Here is a 19,677-nt window from a genome sequence, read left to right as displayed (position 1 = left end):
AGAGGGGTCAAATTTGTTTTTCTAATAATGTTAAGCATAATATTTTTTGATATCATAATCATTTATACAAATATAACTAATTATAATTGTTAAATTATTCAAAATAAATTATTTCAATGTGGCCAATAAAAGTTTTTCTAAGAGTTTGTTTGATCTTTGATCGTCGACGACTTTTTAAATTCGAGTTTTTTATAAACGCTTATGTGGTAGTCGTGATCGGTCCGTTTTAAATATACAGATCCATCTCTTTCATGTCTTTGCCCGTCCATCTCGAGTTTTTTAAATTTTTTCTAGAGGTTCATTAGACAAAGATGGAAACACCACAATATAGGTATAAATGTTTAAGGTAACCTAAGAAACCCTAAAAGAAATATTTGCCACAAAGATGTTAATCTTTGATAAGAATGAGAGTTGTAAACCAAGAACCAAAAGAATTCTCTCTCAAGGTTGCAAATGCATATTTATGACTTCCAAAATGTATACATATGTATTTGGTGTCCCTATATATAAGTATAGGTATAAATGTTTAAGGCACCTAAGAAACCCTAAAAGAAAGATTGCCACAAAGATGTTAATCTTTGATAAAAAAAATACAATTTATTTTATTTCCTATACTAATTAATAATCAGGAGATAGTCCTCTATCCTACCTTTTGCTTGGGTCAGCCCATCCCCACATTCAACTTATGTTAGTTTTTCTCGACCTTTGGTCTTAATCTCCGAACATTCATTTTGGGTCAACTAGTCTCCACCGTCAAACCTAATCTTCCTTAATCTTTGGCCCAACCCATTCTGCTTAATTTTTGTGCTACACCTGTCTAACTATTCCCCATACACACTGTCTCTTCTCGATATTTGACCTGGAATGATGACTCTCTGTTGTTAACTTGTCTAAATATTTTTTGATAATTATACTTTGACAACTTTTTGACAATTTTTTTTTCTAATTGACCTATCTTCATTTTTGTCCACAATATTCTATCTTAACACCTTTAGTTTATCAGTCAACTTAATTTTTTCTCAAACTTAAGGTGTTATAATTTAAAAATCAATCAAAGTCTTTTAGTATAATAATACCTATCTTTAGCCTAAAACATTCATTTCAAATTACTTTAAATAATATAATAATATTTATTACGATTTTAATTATTGGGATCTATAACTAAATTGAATTCTTATAAAATATTATTATTATTTTCTATATGAAATTAATTTAATATTTTAAACAAATACAATTTTATTCTCTTTAAATTTCACCGACAAAAGGATAGAAAAATGGCGGGATGCTGAAGAAGAAAACCTCGAATATCGGTAACGTTGCATTTCTAATGGGGGAGGTTATCTTAAAATGTAAATATTATATTTCAATATAATGGTAATGGGAGCTTATGATCGGGTTTATAAAGGAATATGAAAAATAGGATTGCGGGAAGATGAAAAAGAAAACGCCGAATATCCCTAAAATGTGACGTCTTTTTCTAACTCTTTGTCTTCTGGCTGACAATTAATACGTTGAAGCCCTCCATAATTCGACGTCTCCTTTGTACTTTTTAAGTAGAGAAGTTATGAAGTTAAGAAGTCGATATTGTGAAAGACGTTCCTAGAATTCTATTCAGAAATGGCTTCTCCAACGTCATCATCAAGAAGAAAAGAGAAGGTTGCCCGGGTTACAAGAAACGCAAGCCCATCTGGATGGATAAGTGATCGAGACATGTGAGCAAAGTTTTTATACTGAACAGATATAAAAAAGTAGTTCCTCACAAGCATCTGGACCTACAATTGTTCAAGGATGAAGGGTTCCTTTTCCAAGAATGGATTGCTATCCGGATTTGGTTGAGGTTTTCTACACAAACATGAGAGTTGTAAATGGTTTCATTCACTCAAGGGTCAAAGGTGTTAACATTACTATTGACGATAATGTTTGGTGAGATATTGCTGGACTGAAAGTTGAAGGTTTCTATTCTCATATCCGTTATTCTGAGTCAAACAGATGACTAACAAAGAGAGCTATATATATAAACTGCTTAAGGTATCCAAGAAGGTATAGGGTGGATAAGGAGTACCTTCATGATGGCTTAAACAAGGAGGAGAAAATGATTGCTTATGTCCTGACTTGGCTACTACTGCCTAGAAGATTGAAAGAGAACAGAATGTCAACAGAAGATGTATTTCTGTTGAATGCTATCAAGACTAGAATCCCAACCAACTGGGTTGCAGTACTAAAAGATCGTATGATCGCTGTAGGTCATAATTATGCACACAAATTGCCATATGGAGTATTTATCAGCCAGGTCCTGATACTCTAAGGAGTAGATGTATCTTAAGAAGTCAGACTTCTGTGAACAAGTCACAAAAAATTGGTATAGTAAGTCTGTTTTCTATTGGGCTGGTTCTTCAGAGATGAGCTAACTGTTGGAAGTACACCTACTCCTGCTGCAGATCATACTGCCTTCATTCCACAAACTGATTTTGAGAAATATGTTGTTGATTAATTTAGGAAGAAGTCTGAAAGGGATGAGAGAGTTGAAGATACTCTTTTCAGATGGGAGAAGAAAGGAAACAAGAATGGCATTGGCTTTGAAACTGAAGATTCTGATGATGAGTCAACTGATGAAGATTGAATGGAATCTTCTTCGTAAGAATAGGGACTATTTTCTATGTGGATTTATTTTTTATATTTTGTAATCATGGCATTAAGTCACCTCTGGTTTTATGTAGTGCTTCGGTTTTATTTTGAAAGGAAATGAAGATTTATTTTAGTAAACGATATGTGAATTGTGAATGTTAATTGCATTGTTATGTGGACTAACCCTCAATCTAGTTGAAAAGAGAAGATTATGTTGTTCTGATATTGATCAAAACTGATCACTGGTTTAAAAGTGAAAATTTCAATACACTACTAACTTGAGTCGATTAAGGAAGAAGTAAAATGAAAAAATTTCATGTCTGATTTTAAAGAAAAAAGAACAAAACGTCGAAGCCCCACAGAATACGACGTTCTATTAAGCACACAATTAATGCTCCCAAGTACTTCAATTCCCTTCACGTCCCAGCCCGACAGCCTACGACGTTCTATGGGAGGTCAGAAAAGAAAAAAGATCCGAAAGTATGGTACTTTTAGGCGGAATAACAAAACGTCAAATTCCAACAGAACTCGACGTTGTATTAATGCTCTCGTGTTCAAAAGAAAAAACTAAAAAGAAATAAAAAGGTACACACTTGTGGCTTCCAATACTTCGTCCAAGCCCCTTCAAATTTGACGTAACCATTGCAATTTCTAAGAAAAAATTAACAAAAATGGCGTGCTGTTTTAAGAGAAAACGTCGAATGGTTTGGTACTTCAACGTTGTATGATAGTTTTTTTTTCCTTCAACGTATGATATTTGTGTCCGTTCGTTGTCAACGAACTTCGTCATCTTCTCCAGTGACACCATTTCAAGTTTGTTTTGTTTCCTTCAATATCTTACATATGATATATGTCTTCGTGTTTGTCGATTCTGGACGTATGATATATGTATAACGATAGATATTTGTGTTCGTGTACGTATACTATGATACTTTATTTTTTTCCTTCAACGTACGATAGGTATTTATTTTTGTTTCTCTACGTAAGTTAGTTTTTTTTTTCGTGGATTCTTTTCGTTCATTGTAGTAGTATGGATCGAAGCTAGATTCATTAGCGTCGTATTAGTGAAGAGTATGAGCGAGGGGTTTCTGAGTTCATACAATATGTTAAAGAACACGCAAAATCAGTGAACGGGGCATATTTTTGCCCTTGTGTTCTTTGTCTTAATCAAGTATATGAAGACTTGGACAACATCCGTTATCAATATTCATCTATGGAATAATGAGAAGTTATACAGTTTGGACTTGGCATAGGGAAGTATTATATAAGCCAACAACTTTAAGAGGTTCGGATTACGTCGACGAATGGATGAGTGATCATTTAGACAAAATGGTAAGTGATGTTGGCGAAATTTTTTTTGGAAGAGCTCATTTATACGATAGTCTTAAGAACAATTCGGAGAAAGAGTTGTATCCAGGATGCATCAATTTTACAAGGTTATCGGCTACTTTGAAATTGTTTTGTTTGAAAGCAAGAAATGGATGGACTGATAAAAGTTTCACGAAATTGTTGGAGTTGTTGAAGGAGATGCTACCAGAAAATAACACCTTACCTATCCGTAATTACGACGCGAAGAAAATTCTATGTCCAATGGGTTTGGAATACCAAAAGATACATGCATGTCCCAATGACTGTGTATTGTATATAGATTAGTATGCTTCAATGAAGGTGTGTCCGACGTGTGATTCGTCATGATTTAAGAAGAAACTTGATGGAAATAACAATGACCACAATGAAGGTCCACCGGCTAAGGTCATGTGGTATTTACCTATAGTACCTAGGTTGAAACGATCATTTTCTGTTAAAGAAGATGTGAAGAATCTTATATGGCACGTTGATGTAAAAAATGTGATAATCTTCTTCGACACCCAGTTGATTCCCCACAATGGAAGAACATTGATGGCACATTTCCCGAATTTAGTGCAGAGCCGAGAAACTTAAGACTTGCACTTGCTACCGATTGTATGAATCCTTATGACAACTTAAGTAGCAAACATAGTTCATGGCCAGTTGTTTTGATGATTTACAATCTATCTCCTATGTTGTGCATGAAGAGAAAATACATGATGTTGTCTATGATGATATCGGGTCGTAGACAACCTGGAAATGACATTGATGATTATCTAAAACTGTTAATTGATGATTTAAAAATGTTGTGGAAAGAAGGCTTCGAGGTCTTCGATTCATATTCAGAAGAAAAGTTTCGTTTGCGTGCAATGTTGTTTTGCACCATAAATCATTTCCCAGCATATGGGAACTTGAGTGGTTACAGTGGTAAAGGTCATTTTGCATGTCCGATTTGTGAAGAAAATACTAGCTATCTTCAACTAAAGCATGGGCAGAAAACTGTGTACACAACACACCGAAGATTCCTTCCTCGAAATCACCCTGACCGTAGATTGAAAAAAGCGTTTAATGGAAGTCTTGAGGTTGATGTAGTGTGCAGACCACGTAACAGGGAAGAAGTATACGACCAGGTGAGGAACATTGATGTTGTCTTCGGAAAACATAAAAAGAAGACCGTTGAGAAAAACATTTGGAAAAAGCGATCAATATTCTTTAATCTTCCATATTGGTGTAAACTTGATGTGCGACACTGCATAGACGTGATGCATGTTGAAAAAAATGTATGTGATAGTGTTGTTGGGACTTTACTAAACATTAAAGGAAAGACAAAAGATGAAGTGAAAGCACGATAAGACTTGGTTGACATGGGAATCCGTTCTGAGTTACATCCGCAATCCATAGGAAGACACATCTATCTTCCTCCAGCTTGTCACACTCTTTGAAAAAAAGAAAAACAAATATTTTGTCAATGTTTACATAGTGTGAAGGTTCCATAAGGTTATTCACCGAATATTAGTAGCCTTGTTTCTATGAAAGATTTGAAGTTGGTTGGTTTAAAGTCTCACGATTGTCATGTCTTAATGCAACAACTTTTACCAGTAGCTATTCGAGCCATATTACCTGCCTCTGTTAGAGGTATTCTCACACGTTTGAGTTTGTTTTTCAATGCCATTTGCAAGAAAGTTGTTGATCCTCGATAGTTCGATGATTTTCAAAATGAGGCCATCAGACTATTGTGCCAATTGGAAATGTATTTCCCACCCTCATTTTTTGATATCATGGTTCATTTGATTGTCCATCTAGTGAGAGAGATTCGAATATGCGGGCCGGTTTTCTTGAGGTGGATGTACCTGGTTGAAAGATACATGAAGATCTTAAAGGGATATGTTAAGAATCAATTGAGACTGGAAGCTTCGATTATAGACCGCTACATTGTAGAGGAAGCCATTGAATTCTGCTCAAGTTATATGCCAAGTTGTGACCCAATAGGACTTCCAAAGAAAATACATGACAACATACGTGAAGGAAAGGGAGTTCGTGGAGTAAGGATTGAAAGTGTTAGTGGAAAAGATGTTAATCAAGCACATTTGTACATTTTAAACAACACAGAGGATGTTATTCCTTACATTTCACAACACATTGATGAAATTAAGTCAGCACATCTACGTATGAGTGAAAAGTGGACACTTAATGAACATAACAAATCCTTTTTAGCTTGGTTTAAGAAAAAGATTTATGCGACTTTGAATGTTTCTGAAAATCTATTGAGACTAGCTTGTGGACCTAACACTGATGTGATCACTTTCGGCGACTATTACATAAACAATTACTTGTTCTATTCAAAGGAGGAAGACGATAAAAGTAGAGTTCAAAATAGTTGAGTTACCCTACAAGCTGAGGCTGTACACTTTTCTAGTTCCAAGGATAAGAATCCAATTACAACATCAATCAGTTATTTTGGAATAATACAAGAAATTTGGGAAATTAATTATGTCCCTTTTAGAGTTCTAGTTTTCAAGTGTAAATGGGTTGACAGTAATTCTGGTGTGGTGACAGAAGACCTCAGATTCACTTTGGTGGATCTTAACAAAATGAGTTACATAGATGAACCATTTATTATGGCTAGTCAAGCAAGACAAATATTCTATGTCACTGACCCAGTGAATCATAAATGGTCAGTGGTATTGGAAGGTAGAGCCATGCACACAACTGATGATAAAGACTCTATAGATATACTTGAGACAAGCTCCTTCTCATCAAGAACCATTGAAAATAAGGTCGATGATGTACTCGATGAAATACATGCAACTGGATGTGATCACAACGAAGGCATATGGGATAAATAGGTGTCTTAGCATTGTTTTAATTACTTGTACATTGTATTTATTTTGTCTGTTCTAAATATAATCTACTAACACTTTGTAAACAGGTATGACGAGCTCTGGATCAGGTCCGACAGGAGGAAGGGGAAGATCTGTGACTCGAATGCCTGATGTCACATCCCGTCGGGTTAATGAGAAACCAGTGAAGGTGGAGTTTGATCCCCGAACATTTGTGCCTATTGGGGCACATGCAACATCATTCAAAAGTTACTTGGGCGTGATGGCAAAAACACATGTCCCTATTGTCGCTACTTGTTGGGATGATGTCCCACAGGTTGACAAAAATCTACTATGGCAGGATATTTTGGTATGTTTAAGATGCTTTACTTCTATCATTGACTTATTTTTGTTGATCATGCTTTAACATTAATTTTGTTTTTAACAGGAAAATTGGAATATCTCTAATGATGAGAGGATAAGGAAGAAGATTTTATCCCACATTGCAGTCCGGTGGAGGGACTTCAAGATTAGAATGACACGTGAATACGTCTTTGGCTCTAAACAGAACGAAACTCCTTGTACAAAATATAAAATAACTGAGAAGGAGTGGGTGTAGTTTAAAGAATCTAGACTTACTCCTGAGTGGCAGGTATGTTTTTTAATATTTTGCTCTAGTCACACAAGATGTTAATTTATGATTTATGCTTAATGATTTTCATTTTTTCATAGGTGAAAAGGATAGCCGCCCAGTAGAGGCAGAAGCTTAATGATACACCACACGTATTGTCACGTGGTGGTTATGCGTTATTAGAGAAAAAAAGAGAGAAAACGTCGCGCTGAGGAGTTAGGTCTTAAGTCAACTGATCTAGCACCTCCACCAGCTAGACATGAATTGTGGAAGGTTACACGGACAAAGTCCAATGGCCAGTTTACATCCCAGTCTGCTCAGGAGATATCCCAAAGAATTGTAAGTGGAAACTTTTAACTGATTACCATAGTTCATAAAAAATTATGTAATAAACTTTTTAATGTGTCTAGCTTCATTATGATATGCAGGATGACTTGGTTGACCAACAGAGTCAAGGCACATTTGTGGCACAAGGTAGGGAGGACCTCCTAGTAGCAGCCACAGGTCGGATAGACCGTCTAGGTCGTGTGCGTGGTGTTGGAGGAGCTGTTGGATTGAGGGACTACTTTGGCCCTAAACCAAGAAGCACAGAAGTCGTGACTCAGGAAATGGATAGTAGCATCAGGCAACAGGTGCAAGTCGAATTAGAGGAAAGCATGGGTGAACGCTTCAGAATGCTCGAAGAAAAACTTGCGATGATCACCCAACAACAACAACAACAACAAAAAGAGCAATAACAACAATCACAGCAGGAGGACGCCCCTACAGATGATCCTACTACACCTTGTGTGAGCACCAAAGGCTCATGCTCTACTATAGATCGTACTGATTACAATATTCTGTATGAGTTTTTGGTTGATGAGAATCCTCCGTGCGTAGTGGCCGTGGGACGACAGATTGCAAGAGGCCAGACCATTCATGGTGCTCCTTTATTGCCCACTCACGCGCGGGTAATGATTAATGATCCAAGAGACCCCAGGCTCGAGTGCCATTGCCTACATCTGAAATCCAATTCGTGGGGGAGGCCTTAGGCACATTCATAGCTTGGCCTAAGGCTATGATCATGCCATATTTTGGCCCACCAGCGGTATTATATTCTTTTTTTTATTATCTTAAATCTTCAAGTTATAATTAAACGATTCCTAACTTTGGTAAATGTGAGTTGCAGGTCTACCGTCCTGAGAAACAACCAATTGCTCAACCTGTGAACGAGGCTTGTGAGGAAGCAGAAGACCATGATGCTATATCCATATTGACCTCCAGATTAAATAAGTTGAGAAAAGGACCGATAGAGTTGTTGTGGGAGTTAAGAACATTTGGCCTCGAGTGCCATGTTCCATTTTATATTAATTTCGATGATGCTTATGAGATCATTGGTGGAGAAAAAATGCTCAGCATTTCATGCATACAACTATGTGCATGTAAGTTTTTTATTTTTTATTTTCCAATTTGTATATTAGTATTATTACTTTTTAATAAATATACTTAACTTTATTCTTACAAGTACATGGACACCATCATAGTTGAATCAGGTCGAGCGTCAATTTATGGCTTTCTTGAATCTCAGACCATTCAACCATCTGGAAACACTTTAGATTCCAAAAAAGCATATATTCAAATATGAATGACTGAGTCTAACAGAGAGATATATATCGCGCCATACATTGATGCGTATGTGTTTCCCAATATTGTCAACTTTTATCAAATTTTAATCAATAAACTAACTCACTAGTTGTTGGTACATGACAGGGCCATTGGCAACTCATGGTGATCATTCCAAAAAAGAACAAGTTGTATGGTTTTGCTTTCTTCATAGGAAGATTAAAGCGGAGTTGAAGTCCTTGATACAAACGTAAGTATTACATTCATTCTTATCAACTCATTATGATATTAATATATTAACTTATGTTTCTAATGTTTCAAATTTGTTTAGAGTTGTGATTAGGACCAGAGGACAACAACTTGAAATTATCTATCCTAAGGTTGGAATTCGTTTATCTTTAACCTTTAATTTTCGTTGTCAAATTTAAACCATTACATTTGACTAAGTTCTTTCACTTGTTTAGTGTAATAAGCAGAATGATTCCTGGGCATGTGGTTACTACATCATGTCATGGATGAAGGCAATCACCCGAGCAGAAATCAGAGGGGAATGGACTGAGGTAAAAATTTACATTTGAAAATCTTACAAATATCAATAAACTTTTGACATTAAAATGAATATAATAGTAAAGTTTCCTTGATTATGCAGTGGTTCAACACTACCTCTCCATTGTCCAATTCAGTAATAACGACGATAAGGGAGGAATGGGCAGGATATTTGAATAAACATTTTAAATAGCTATAGCTTTAGGTTTTTCCTTTCATGATAGTAGCATTTTCTTACTTGTGCAGCTTTTAAACTGTTAATAGATTATTGTGAATAGATGAATACTGTGAATAGATGAATGAAAAGCTGGGTTCTTTAAAGTTTTGATGATAACATTAGCGTCTTTTAGTTTTACTATTTAATTGGAATTGATGAATTGATGATAACATGGTTTAAATTAATTAATTCTGTGAATATATATGAATTGAAAATCTGGTTTCTGTATTTCAGGTTTGGTTGAATGAGCTAAACCCAATCAAATCGAAAAAAAAAACATTGAAGGTAATGTCGAAGTACACACCATTTGACGTTCAAACATCGACAATAACGTCCCATTGATGAATCAATAATTTCTTCACTTCGCTTAGTTTATTGTACTAGATTTAATTAGAGAATTGTGCATAATTGTCCAATATTTTCCCATTTTACTGAATTGAGCTTAATCCGATCAGAAATTCTTATTTTAATTAATTTGAATTATCTGAGACTAATTATTTACATTATTGAGTGCAGGGAAAATTCTGTAAATATTTTAGGACAACTGGAAAAATATTCATTTACACACTCTGATGGAAGAAGCTACACTGCATTGATTTAATTTGTGTGTTGATTAGTGGAAAATTAAACTCATTCTGTGACTCATTTTAAGTGGAAGCACATGGACTTTAAAGAAGAAAACGTTGGAGAAAATTCTACAAAAAGTGGTCCACGGAATTGATTCTAATCTAAGCTTTCAAAGAGGTGTACGTGAAAAGTGGAAAACTATCTCATCAATTCTTGATTTTTAAGAAGCAAAATGGAGGGGGCCACCACTCACGGTTTTATTCTCCATTCAAGGTTTTATTTTGGCATTTAGTTGATGCCTTGGGAACATATCACGGTGAGAGGAGTTCAAAAGAATGAAAGTGCTGAATTTGATTAAACTAGTATTATGAAGGTGGTGTCACGGCCCACATGGAAAAGTTTTGGTGCAGATTTTCTTTCAACTCTCCATGCTCTTTCACTTCAAGCTTTTGCTTTTAATTTTTCAATTGATAGAAGCTCACAGTTTATGGTCCATCCACCACTTAGAAAATGATCTTTTCTTTGGAAGAGAGAAGCATATTCACGGAGAAAAGGGATGGTGTGCACGGTTTTATTTCAGCTGGAAGAAGAAGCAAACCATGAAGGAGCTCTCGGTACAGTAGCTTGAAGCCACCACCGGAGAGGAGAAAGTCACAGCTGTTACTGGTTTAATTTTGGAAGTTAGGAGAAGAGTTGATTGGTTGCTTGGAGGGAGCACGATGGTTGACGTCCAGCAGCACATCCAGTCATTTTCACCATGGCAGCAGAGAACACACAGAGCAGCCACCACCAAAAGAAAAACATACTCTTTGGTCCAGCAGAAACACTTCTCGGTCACAGCACAAGGAGAGGAGTTCACGTGGGCAGCAAACCTCATTTTCTCAACTGATTCACGTAGCCATCCTGTAGCAAAGAAAAGGAGATGCTCCACGGTCTGGTCCAACACATGCAGCAGCTTCACATGCTGTTACAGCTGGGAGAAGGACGTCCAAACTGATGCACGGAAGAAGGAGCTGGAATGGGTACGTGTTGAAGCAGCTACGGCAGCGTTGGAAGCTCTTCCAATCTCCTTTGAAGAAGCACCACGGTGATGGAAGGGGGTGAAGCTTTAGTCCAGAAATTCGTTCCAGTGGAATGCATGGTTTTTATTTCTTCTTTTAAGATGATTCTCGGACATAGAGAATGAGTTCGAAGCAAGGAGCACTTCACGGTACAACAGCAACACTTGGAGAAGAGAAGAGAAGATGGAAATGCTGTCACGGCTGGAATGGTGCACACGTGAAGAGCTGCACTTCCACGGTCCAAGCAAAAGAGAAGAATGGAAAGAAGAGTACACACAGATCATTTGGACCTAGAGAAAGGAGGTGCTCTACCGTCCAACAAACACAGCTGCAAACGGACAATCAGCTTGGAGTGTGGGCACCACCGTTTAAAGAAGTTGGCAACATCCATAGGGGAAGCAAAGTCCACAGACACTACAAAACTAGACCAGCCCCTTTTGTTTATTTTGGCACATACAGAAAAATACTAGAGACAAAATGGAACTCCAAACCGGACAAGGGAAACCGTAAAAGCTGGGTGGCAAGTTGGCAGAAATGAAGGAGGGGATTCGGGAGTTTGGCCATAGTTTTGGCTATAAAATGCAAGCAGCAGCAGATTAGTTTTCAGTTAGAATTTTAGGAAGACAACCACGGGTGTTTTATTTTCTGCAGCTCATTTTTTCCTCCTCCCCGTTGGGGAGGTTTAGGATTTGTTTAATTTTATAGTTTCTATGTATTGGATTTTAATTTAAGTTAATGGTAATTTCCACTGTGTTTTAATTTTAATTGTCAAAATTTCATTTTCAAATTACGTTTACAAAAACTTTATTCAGTTGTTTCTCAGCTTTATTTTTACAGTCTGTTAATTTTACTCCTTTCAGTATTTATTTTTCCGCATCCAAACAATAACACAAAAACACCCCCCACTTCGTGTTTGATCTGAGATTGAACCATAAATTGGTCCTTGAGAGACGACCTAGGAGTCACTTCCTGCTTATACTGCATTATTTCGTGCACATCAAATTTGTATGACCGCGACAGTCGTATCAAATTTTGGTGTCGTTGCCGGGGACCAGTCGGAGGTTTGGTTTTAGATTTTCGTTGTGTAAATTTTTGTTCTACTAATATGTGTGTTTTGTGTGTTTTGTCTTGTATATTTTTGTAGGCGACAACGACACCTTCAGCAAATTTTGGCGGCGTTGTCACTTCAGTTCAGGTTTTTTGTTTTAGATTTTTACTGTGTTAATTTATGTTATGTTAATATATGTTTTGTCTTTTATATTTTTATTGTGTTGTGTTTTGTATTATGTGTGTTAATTAAAAAAATAATAATTAATTAAAAAAAAAAATTGTTCTGTCTTGTTTGTGCTTGAAGCATGTTTAATTGTGTTGTGTTTTATTTTGTGTTGTGATGTGATGTTCTATTTTCTGTATGCGTGTCATATGTATTTTATCTGTTAATTCAAAAAAAAATTCCTATGTTTTATTTGTTTCGAATTTTTCTTTCTAGATGTCTACCTATTTTAATTTTGTGAACAGTGCTTATTCTGCCGATACCTCTAATTATGAATCTCCTTTTGTATGGTGCTCTGATTATAATTCTGCTAATTTCTGTAATGAGAACAATATTGCGCATCCTCTGGTGAGGGGCGTACATGATGATGTTGCCCAGTCTTTATTAAATTTTGAAAGCAAGTTGGACGGCAAGATCGACTCTCTTGCGAAGTTGGTGACACAGTTGACTACCAACCGGAGATCTGCATCTCCATCTGCATCTATTGCACGACTATGTGCTATTTGTCTTTCCAGTAACCACTATACAGATGCATGTCCTTCTTTGCAGCACCTTGTTGCCTCTGATGCGCCTCAGGCTTATTCTACGAACATCTACAACAGGCAACAAAAACAGCAGCAACAACAGCAGATGCAATTTTATGACGCTTCCTTTCAAATAACTCCTCAGCCTTCAACTTCTGAGCCTACATTGAAGGAGTTAATGGAGCAGATGACCATGCAGAGCATTCAGTTCGAGCAAATCCAGCAGGAAACTCAAGCTTCCATGAAGAATCTAAGTGATCAGGTCAGGCAGATGGCCACTCTTGCACCAGAGGAGACTGCTGATGAATATTTTGAGGACCACGCAGAAATAAGCAGCAATTTCAAACCAGGTAGACCACTTGCATTTTCCACCAACATATCTCAATTTGATTGTTTTGATGATTATGCTGTTGAGAGGTATGTTGATAATCATAATGTTGATGAGCCTTTTCTTAATTTTCACTCTTTGCATGATGAGAAACCACTTTGGTCATCCTATCTGAATACTTCTTATCCATGCATTGAACATGAATCTGAATCTCATATTGATATTGCATGTAATTTTGAAATTGATTCATGTTGTGAGGATATATCTAAGGTTCAGTATGATAATTTGGGTGTTATGCCCCTGCATGAAATTTCTTTGGAACCATATTGCACTAACCCTATTGCAAGAGGTACGAATGAATTTGACCAACATGCACCCATGCTGAAAGACAAGGGTGCCAGCATTCACAAAAGTTTCGACATCAACAGGCACCTACTGAACCTGCTCATCAATAATCACTACTTCGATCCAGCGGTTGAAAACATTTCACTGCTAGATCAGATTTGGAGGATGAAGCAGTTCGTCCTCAAAACTTCATTGCTGGATCCTGAAGTAGAAGACCTCTCCCTGATGATCCAAAATTGGCAGCTTCCACCATAATCTGCGGGAGTTTGCATTTTCTTTCTCTCCCTTTTTCCTTACTTTATTGCACTTGTCCATGACATGTTACTGTTTTGTTTGCTGATGTATGCTTAGAACACATTGAGGACAATGTGTAGTTTAAGTGTGGTCTATTGGGAGAGATTCTGAATTTTCTTTGTTTTGTGTGTTAAATTTTTTGTTTTTGAGTGTTAAATTTTTTCTGTTTTAAGTTGTTTTTAGTGTCTTTTGTGTGCAATAAATTTTACATTTTTCTCTTGATTTCTGGATGATGTCTAAGTTGTAGATTTTTCCTTCACTTGATTAATACTTATGGTTTCAAATCCTTGCTTTTCTCTGCTTGGAAAGATGATTATGCGTTTGAGAGATTGATTTGATTGTGACAAACACCCTGTGTGAGATTTGAGCCACTTTATTTTCTTTCTTGTGTGTGATATGTCTCTTGATTGCTTGCACATATGCCTTAGCTTGATTCTTTTTTATATACTTGATTTATATGCATTTTTGGAAATGATAAAGGCAATTTTATTTCTTGAGCCTCTTTAGCCAAATAAGCCTACTTTGTTATTATCCTTTGATAACCCCTTTGAGCCTATATTGTATTTATTTCTTTGTGATTGAAGCTCATACACTGATCCTAAGTAAAAAACAATGATTACCTAAACCTTAGGAAAGTCTAGAGCTATAGAAGTGTTTTGTGAAAAAGTGTGGTCTCCTTGGGGATTCTAATGAATTGGCTAGTTGGTTCCTCTTAGTGTTTCATTTTTGTAAATATGTTTTGTATCTTGTCTCTTACAGTTAAGAAAAAAAAAAGAAAAAAAAAGAGAGAGAAGAGATAAAATAAAAAAAATAATAAATAAATAGAAAAAAAAATGAGTGAATAATGGTGTCGAGAAGATGATTGAATTAGAGGTTTGGGTGAGATTTGACTGTATTTCCACTTTTTCCCCACTGCTCCTCTATTTCTTCTGAGCTGTAGCTACTTATCCAAATATTTTATCCTCCCCTGTCCTTGACCCCATTACAACCCAGAAAAGACCTTTTGATCTGAATATGCATATGTTTTAAGTATTGATATTAGAAGCTTGCCAAGTCTACTTGTGTTTGCATTCTTGAATGCATCGAGTTGAAAATTCTTTACCCTAGACACTTGAGAGAAACATTGTTAGTGCATCTGTGAGGTCTTGTTATTTTTTAAATCACCTCTTAAGCTGATTGATTATTTTTCTATGTATTGAATTTCTTGGATGATTTCTGTAAGTATCTCCTTTCTTTGATTTGTGTTGGATATTATTTACTTCTTTTCTCTGTCCAGACTTTTTGAGAACTGTGTAAATTCTGTGTGTTTTCTTGTGAGTCTTTATTTTCTGTATGCTGCGTTTGTATCACTCCTTTGATGTCCTTGAACCATTCCCTGATTTATGTCTTAATTTTGCCCAGGAGTGCAAAAGACTAAGTGTGGTCTATTTTAATGAATCAATAATTTCTTCACTTCGCTTAGTTTATTGTACTAGAATTAATCAGGGAATTGTGCTTAAATGTCTAATATTTTTCCATTTTTCTTAATTGTGCTTAACTTGATCGGAAATTCTTATTTTAAGTAATTTGAATTATCTGAGCAAATTATTTTCATTATTCATTGCAGAGAAAATTTTGGAAATATTTTGATACAAAGAGAAAATTACATTTATTATGTTTAAGCTTTGGAGAGATGCATGTTGCTGGCTAAAAGGAAATCACGGTGAAAGTGAAAGTGGAAATTTTTGAAGCACAATTTTTTTGGCTTGCTTGGAACACATCACACGGCCTTAAGAATTTGATTTCTTAAGAAGTAGAAATCATTCACGGACACATGGCATCCCTTCTCTTGTCTTTGTCAGAAATTGATTGAAAAAATGTTAAGAGACAACAACACACGGCCCATTGGAATTAAAGTGGGAGCCGCCACCTAGTGTTGGATGATTTCTTTTCTTTGTATTAGGAGAAGAAAATCGTGCATGGATGGAATAAAGGGACCACCACGTTTTGAATTATTGCAGCTCATGGTTTTCCAATATCATTTCCTATCAATAACAATTCATTTTTGGCAAGCACATGGAAGAAAAGCGGGGCCGCCAATTTGAGAAGGGAACAATGTTTAATTGAAAAGAATGCCACATAAGAGGAGGGGACCACGTTTGTTTGGAAGCACACGGTCATGGGAACTTATTCTCCTTTGTCATGGATGGTGGAAAGAATAATGGAAATCATACTTTTTGTTTTCAATTTGGTTTCTTAAAGAATTATGTCACGAAAAGAGTGCTTGGAGGCCCCCTCATGCTTTGGCACGTTAGTTACTACAATATTCAATTGGACAACACATTAGGCCGCCCCATTTATTTTGGCTTACGTGGTTTTCAATAGTTATCATCATCTTTCAGGAGAAGGGCATGAAGTGAGGACTACAGACAAGCTCTTTTACTTTGGAAGAAATGCTGATTTCCTTTTATTTAAGGGGTGCGCGTCCATCACATGAAGAGGAGTTCACGGCCTGCACAAGCCATCAAAGAAGTGCAAGAACCTTCCAGCAGGCTTGGAGATAAAGAGTGGTGTTCTTGAACGGACAGCATGCTTGGAGATTCATGAAAATGAAGCTGGAGGAAGCAGCGTTCCAGCAGCAGCCACCTTGGATGAGAATAAATGGAGTGTTGCAGATGAAGGGAAAGAGAAGAGCTGCTGCCATCAGGTGCTGTCACGGTCTTTAGCTGGAAGGAAAGGAGTCTCAGCAAGAAGATAGCAGTCAAGTATCTTCACGGATGATGGCAGCAGAGAGCATGTCCAGCAAGCAGAGAACTGGGACGTTTTGGACCAGCTGCAACGTGACTAAAGGAGAAGGCTGGAAGCTTGGAGGTGCTGCAAGTAGATGGAGCAGCCACCACCGAGAAGACCCCTTCACATTCTTGTTGCTAGCACACATGCTGGAATGAAGAAAGGAGTCTACTGCTAAATGTAGAAGGAAGAAGAAGAAGCATCCACCTGCACCCTGGAACAAGGAGGTCTCGGCTGCTACCATGAATTGAAGAAGAAGTTGTCACGTTCCAGCAGTGATTGAAGGGGCACGTCCAACTCACATCCAAGGGAAGAAGCTCACGGTCAGCTGGGAGAAGAGGCAGAGATCACGGCCAAAATGGAGAAGGAAAGGACAAATGGTGATTCACGAGAAGAAAGAAATGCAACGGATTGCAATTGGAAGTGGAGCCCACCTATTTCCTTGACAAATTTAGGAGTGAAGAAAGTCTCCAACCTATGAAGGCAGAGGACAAAACCTTGCTGGAGACAACGAGGGGCTCACGGGAGTTTGTTTCTGAGTTTTGGCTATAAAAGAAAGCAAGCAGCAGAGAAGAAAACTCATTAGAATTAGGAGTAGAGTTAGGAGTGCAGCCATGGACGTTTTCATTCTGAGTGTTCATTTTTCCTCCTCCCCTTTGGGGAGGTTTTGGATTTGCTTTAATTTTCAGTTTAAATTGAATTTCAATTGTAATTTCCATTTTCCATTTCTCAATTGATGTTGTTGAATTTTATTTTCATCTACGTATTACAGTTAATTTACAATTCCGTTTTCAAATTTAGATTTTGGATGCAATTACTTTCATTTTCTATTCTGTTGTGAATTTCAGCTTTGCATTTTAATTCTGTAAAAATTTCGTTTCCAATTAATGTTTTCAAAAAGTTAAATTCTGTTTTTACCATTCTCTAAATTTACTGCTTTCAGTATTTAATTTTCCCGCATACAAACCATTCACAAAACCCCCCTTTTTCGTGACTGATCTCAGACTGAACCACCAAAATTGGTCCTTGAGAGACGACCTAGGAGTCATTTCCTAGTTTATACTGCATATTTACTTGTACATCAAATTTGACGGGTCGCGACGCCTTCAGCACCCATATAGACAATTTCGACGTTAACCTTACGTCAATACCTTATACTTGACGTCAAATATTCCTTTAAATATAAATATTTATTCAAATATTACTCAAAAATTGACGTCACTTTGAACTTCGACGTGAACATTACGTCTCTTATCCTCCATTGCAACGTTAAGTTTACGTTTCTTCTCTCGTACATAAGACGACACATTTTACTATAAATATAAATATTAATTCAAATATTGAACGTCAATCTCTTTACTAACTGACGTAACATCACGTCGTTGCACAACGTCGACGTTAGGTTTATGTCAAATATAGATACACTCGACGTGAAATTATACTATTAACGTCACTTGTGATATTCGACATAAAATTTACGTCACCCGTTATGACGTCGGTCTCTAACTGATCGTTAAAAGCCAAAAATAAATGACGTAATACGCTGTTTTTGCACTAGTGTACACTAACTATGGATGAATTTTTCAAGATTTCACAGTGCAAGACAGCAAAGGAAATGTGGGACGTTTTGGAGGTCACGCATGAAGGCACAGATGAAGTCAAACGAGCCAAAAAGAATTCACTGATACAAGAGTATGAATTATTCAGAATGAAGACTGGTGAGACTATCTGCGAGGTGCAGAAAAGATTCACGCATATAGTCAACCACTTCATGGCTCTAGGAAAAGTTTTTGATAAAGAAGAGATCAATATCAAGATATTGAAAAGTCTGAATAGAAGCTGGCAACCCAAGGTTACTGTAATTTATGAATCAAGAGACTTGACCAGTATGAACATGGCCACACTGTTTGGAAAACTCGGAGAACATGAATTGGAGCTTGGAAGGCTAAAGGAGGAAGAAAAAATTGAAGAGAAGAAATCGATTGCTCTAAAAGCCACAAGCAAGAAAGCTACAAAGATTCATGAACCTGAAACTGAATCAGATACAGATATACTAGAAAGAGAAATGATGAATATGATGGTAAGAAAGTTTAATCGGTTTATGAAAAATTCTACAACTAACAATGCAGGTTTCTCAGGAGGAGGAAAGAAGAGTTCAAGAAGCAATGTTGTTCAATGCTATGAATGTGGAAAGGATGGTCATATCAAGCCTGACTGTCCAGACTTGAAGAATAAGTAGAAAGAATTGTCCAAGTATCCTCAGGACAAAAACAGGAAGCAGAGGAAAGCTTGTATTACTTGGGAAAACAGTGATGAAGACTCTTCAAGTGATGAAGACTGTGATCATGAAGAAGAATCAAATCTATGCTTCATGGCAGGCTCCGCACAATCAGACGATGATAATGATCATGAATTTGAAAATGAACCAATAGAAGTCAAGTATCACATGCTACTGGATGCATTTCAGGAAATTCATGCAGAGGCAATGCGACTTTAGTATAAAGTGAATCGTTTATCATCTAAGAGACGAGTTTATGAATACATAATTGATAATCTTGTGCAGGATAATGAAAAGCTTGAAAAAGATCTTGAAGAAGCTCTGAAATGTGCAAAGACAGTAAAGACCGAAGTACAAGTTATTGAGAAAGAGTGTGATAACTGTTCTCTACATGTTGAGAAAATTGAGTACTTAACCAGCACATTGGCAAAATTCACTAAGGCAAAGAAAA

The 19,677-nt window shown here is 36.6% G+C and overlaps 1 protein-coding gene across 1 annotated transcript; it reads left to right on the top strand.

Annotated features, from left to right (window-relative positions):
• The first annotated feature begins 10,583 nt into the window (after positions 1-10,583).
• LOC128193993 (uncharacterized) lies at positions 10,584-17,681 on the top strand. The gene is made up of 2 exons (XM_052868289.1): positions 10,584-13,562; positions 15,786-17,681. Exons 1-2 carry the CDS (start codon positions 12,905-12,907, stop codon positions 15,806-15,808), a joined length of 681 nt encoding a protein of 226 aa, XP_052724249.1. The 5' UTR covers positions 10,584-12,904; the 3' UTR covers positions 15,809-17,681.
• The last annotated feature ends 1,996 nt before the right edge of the window (positions 17,682-19,677 follow it).

Source organism: Vigna angularis, chromosome 9, assembly GCF_016808095.1.
Source record: "Vigna angularis cultivar LongXiaoDou No.4 chromosome 9, ASM1680809v1, whole genome shotgun sequence".
In the NCBI taxonomy this organism is placed as follows: Eukaryota; Viridiplantae; Streptophyta; class Magnoliopsida; order Fabales; family Fabaceae; genus Vigna; species Vigna angularis.
Note: the sequence above shows the minus strand (reverse complement) of the source record. Positions and strands in the feature narration are given on the sequence as shown.